This window comes from Monoraphidium neglectum (assembly GCF_000611645.1).
Source record: "Monoraphidium neglectum strain SAG 48.87 unplaced genomic scaffold scaffold01136, whole genome shotgun sequence".
Taxonomy (NCBI): Eukaryota; Viridiplantae; Chlorophyta; class Chlorophyceae; order Sphaeropleales; family Selenastraceae; genus Monoraphidium; species Monoraphidium neglectum.
In genome coordinates, this window is record NW_014012492.1 from 9,912 (window position 1) to 13,816 (window position 3,905).

General features: G+C 72.4%; 2 protein-coding genes across 2 annotated transcripts in view; one reads left to right on the plus strand and one right to left on the minus strand.

Moving 5' to 3' along the window:
• The window catches only part of MNEG_6780 (Protein phosphatase PP2A regulatory subunit B), a gene marked incomplete at both ends in the record, with an annotated part of 3,616 nt that extends 2,554 nt beyond the window's left edge, over nt 1-1,062 (plus strand). The window contains 3 exons of the mRNA XM_014044747.1: nt 67-237; nt 408-596; nt 871-1,062. Coding sequence (XP_013900201.1) covers nt 67-237; nt 408-596; nt 871-1,062 — 552 coding nt within the window. The remainder of the gene's footprint in view (nt 1-66; nt 238-407; nt 597-870) is intronic.
• Nucleotides 1,063-2,996: 1,934 nt separating this feature from the next.
• The window catches only part of MNEG_6781 (Rab6/RabH-family small GTPase), a gene marked incomplete at both ends in the record, with an annotated part of 2,307 nt that continues 1,398 nt past the window's right edge, over nt 2,997-3,905 (minus strand). Inside the window, 3 exons of the mRNA XM_014044748.1 lie at nt 2,997-3,152; nt 3,369-3,459; nt 3,778-3,889. Of these exons, the coding sequence (XP_013900202.1) occupies nt 2,997-3,152; nt 3,369-3,459; nt 3,778-3,889 (359 nt within the window). The remainder of the gene's footprint in view (nt 3,153-3,368; nt 3,460-3,777; nt 3,890-3,905) is intronic.

Genomic DNA, 3,905 nt, shown 5'->3' on the forward strand with positions numbered 1-3,905 from the left:
CCCCCTCTTGACTCTCCCGCCCCACGCCCCGCCCGGCCCCCTTCTGCCCCCGCCGCCGCCCCGCAGGGCGCCAAGTCGTTCTTCAGCGAGATCATCGCGTCGATCAGCGACGTGCGCTTCAGCCGCGACGGCCGCTACCTGCTGTCGCGCGACTACATGACCGTCAAGCTCTGGGACCTCGCCATGGAGGGCGCCCCCGTGGCCACCTACAACGTCCACGAGCCGCTGCGGCAGAGGGTGAGCCCGGGCTCTCCCCTCTCCTGCACCGGCCGGGGCGCAAGCGCACAATGCCGCGCGCCGCGGCAACGCGCGGTGGACTCGCGTCAGGCGCAGCATACAGAGCGACCAAAGCCCGCGTCACAATGCCCGACCGCGTGCCGCCCCTCTCTGCCCCTCTCGAAAAACAGCTGTGCGACCTGTATGAGAACGACTGCATCTTCGACAAGTTCGACGCGTGCATGAACGGCGACGCGACCCACATCGCGACGGGCTCGTACGCCAACGGTTTCCGGGTCTTTGGGCCTGGCGGCGGCGAGGCGGCGCTCGAGGCGACGCGGGACCCCATGCGGCGGCGGGTGCAGCCGGGGGCGGGCAAGGTGCGCGGGCGCATGGGCCTGGGTGCGCGGCGGTCCGGCCGCGCCCGCGTGGGGCCCCGCCGCGGGTCGGGCCGCGCGTCGGACGGAGCCGCGCCGCGGCTGTCCCGCCCCGGCGCGGCGCGGCGCGAGCGCGGAAGGCGCGCCTCGCTCTTTGGACGAAGGCTGTCGCAGCGCGGCTCGTGGCTCGTGGCGGAGATTCCACGCGCCAGCCAGCAACGCTGCGCTGCCAGCCCACTGACGGCGCGGCCCGGCCCGCCGCCTTCCCCTCCCCCAGGCGCAGCAGCGCTGGACCGTCCGCGCCAAGCACGGCCCCGGCAAGCGCGGCGCCGCCGCCGCCGCCGCCGCCGCGGGCGGCCTGGAGGGGTGCGGAGACTACGAGGCCAAGCTGCTGCACCTGGCGTGGCACCCGGAGGCTGATGTGATCGCTTGCGCCGCATCAAACAGCTTGTACATGTTCTGCGCGTGAGGGGCGGCATCCTGCACCCGCGGCCGGCTTGCCCCGGTGCCGCGCGCGTGCCGCCACGGGACGGCCGGCGGTGGCGGGGCGGCCCTGCGCGGTGCCGGCGCCGCCGCGCGGCTGGCGGGCGCGAGCGTGCGCGCGTGCGTGCGTCGGCGCGCGGCAGCCGCTCGGCGCGGCGGCTGAGGGAGCCGCGCGCCCGCCCCGCAGCTGACGCAAAAGCGACGCGCGGCAACTGGCTGGGCCGTTTGCCTGCGGCCCCTGGACTTTTCGCCCACCGCTGCAGCCGGCCAGGCGCCGCGCCTGCTCTTCTGCGGCCTTAGCAAGCGGCAGAAGCCACCAGGAGCCGCGACTGCCGCCTGCTTCCCTAGCGGCGCGCCGGCGGCTCCCTCGCCGCTGCAGCCTTCTGCCCCCCGGCCGCCCGCGCCCCTTGCGGCGCCCCGCGCTGCCGTATCGCCCTGCAGGAATACTATTATTGTTTTTTGCCCCTGCGGGCGCCGCGGGACGATGCCCGACCCTGTTTGGCGGCGGCCGCCCCACCGGTTGCGGCGAGGATCGCAGTTACTTGTGGGCCCCGTGCGCGCCCATACATGCTTGCAGGTGCAACTTCCAAGCCGGCCTGCCGCCTCATGACGTGGGCCCCCATGTGCGGCGCGGCGGGGGCTGCGCCCGCTGTCGCGCGCAGGCCGCGCGGGTGTTGCCACGGGGCGCACGTGCGCGGCGGTTGCTGTTTTGCCGCGTATTGCGGCATGCCTGCAGGTATCAGGATCGGCACTTGCTTGTACAGCCTTCGCGCCACACCTCGGGTGCTTGCGTTTCTTAGAGGACGCCGCGCGGCCGCGCGGAGCGGCCCCACAACGGCCCCCGCCCCCTGTCCGCGCGGCGCGGCCGCCGCGCCGCCCCCCATTCCAGGGTCTGCCAGTTGTCGACGGCTGCGCACCCGCCATCACCTCTGCAGGGCGCGCGGGCGTCTTGTGCCCGGCCATGCACGCTGAGGGACGTAGCCCCGCTGCGGGGCGGGCCCCCAGCACGGGCTTTGTTCAGGCGCCCGTGACGGGATGCTTTAGGCACAAGACGCGTTCCGCGGGCCTGCAAGCCACAGCACCGCACAGTATTGCATCCTTCTAATCCAAATGAGAAGGCCGGCCGAGCGAGGGCGCGCCGGGGGCCTGCTCGCCCGGCGCGGCGGTGTGCGGGGCGCAGGCATGCCCCGTCGCCCCGCGAGCCTCCAGGCGGGCCCTTGCGGTGGCCCCCTGCGCGAGGCGGCCACCGACACATTGTCAGGCGGCCGCCAGCCCGCCAGCCCGCCCCGCGCCCCCTTCGTCCGGGCACTGCCCAGCGCTCCTTTGCAGACGCTCCCATGCGTGCCATTGGGGCCGACCTGGAGGGCAGCGGAGCCCACATTGAACAGTCAAGACCCCCAGCGCATCCCCCACATGGCTAACCCCAACCCGCGCAAAGGCGCCGCCGCCAACCTGCCGGGGCGTCACGCCCCCCCTCCCCCCCACCCTGGCTTTCAACTGCTCTGAACTGCTTTCAATCGTGCTCAACTGCTCACTGCTTTTGGCTTTGTGAGGGGCCTCTCTCGCCCAATTTCCCAGGTTTGGGCCCCTCTCATTGCCCGTGCATTGCCCATGAATTCAACCCTATGTTGTAATACCCAGGCAGGAAGGCGAGCTATGCTGAGGCGGGGAACCGGCCGCTGGAAAGGCACGGGCGTGCCAAGAGAGACGGGTTACAACAGCTGAGGAACGTGCAGCCAGGGCGAGGACGCCGCGTGTGCGCTGACGGAATGGAATGGTTGTATGCAGGCGTGGACGAAGAAGAGATGACGCGCCGGCCCTTGCGGCGGGCGCCGGCGCCCCACAAGCGTATCCCCAGACACCCCCGCGCGGCCGGGCGGCGGCGGCCCAGAGCAGGCCCGCCCCCGCCGCCGCGCGCGGTCAGCAGGAGCAGAGTGAGTTGCGCTGCTGCGGCTGGCTGGCGAGCTGCACCGTGGCGGGCGCGAGCTGCACGTTGACCAGGTCCTCGCCGCGGCCGCCGCCGCCTGCGCCAGAGTCCATCCCGGGCAGAGCCGCCGCGATCTTCCGGAACAGCGCCTGGGGGTCCAGGACGGTGCGCGCACGTGCAACGCGTGTCACCGTACAGAATCCGTCCGCGTTTTCGCGCTTGAAAGTCCGCCCGCGAGGCCGGGAACGCTGGCGCTGCAGGCCGCCCGCTGGGCCGCCCGCCAGCCCCAGGCGGCCGGGCCGCTGCTCCTCTCTCGCACCCGCGGGCGCGCATGACATCCCTGTCAGAGCACCCCCAAGCCCCACCTTGATGTTGAACCCGGCCTTTGCGCTGGTCTCTATAAAGTTCACGGCCAGCTCCCGCGCCTTGGCGTCGCCCTCCTCCAACGACACCTGCCTGTGGAGGGCCGCACGCCCCGGCCGACGCGCGAGGGCGCACAGGGGTCAGCGGCGGCATCGGGCGCGCTGCGGCGCGCGCGACATGGCCACAGCGCACTGCTGCACCCCTCACCTCGCCCCAGCCACTCATAGCCTTGCAGCCTGCTCTCCGCGCCCCCCACAGGCGCTACTCGACCGCCCAGTGCCCCCCCTTCAGCACAGCACCTCTCCAGCAAGCACTTGCCATCGATGGTGTGCTTGTTTTGCCGATCAAGTGCCCAAAGCCCCGCGCTGCTGCCCAACCCCCTTCCCCCCAAAAGCTCCCAAGGCCGCCCACCGCTTGTCCAGCAGGTCCGTCTTGTTGCCGACCAGGAATATGATGACGTCACTGCCGCGCTCGGTGCGCACCTCCTGGATCCACCGCACCGTGTTGAGGAAAGACGCGCGGTCTGCGGACAGCGGGCG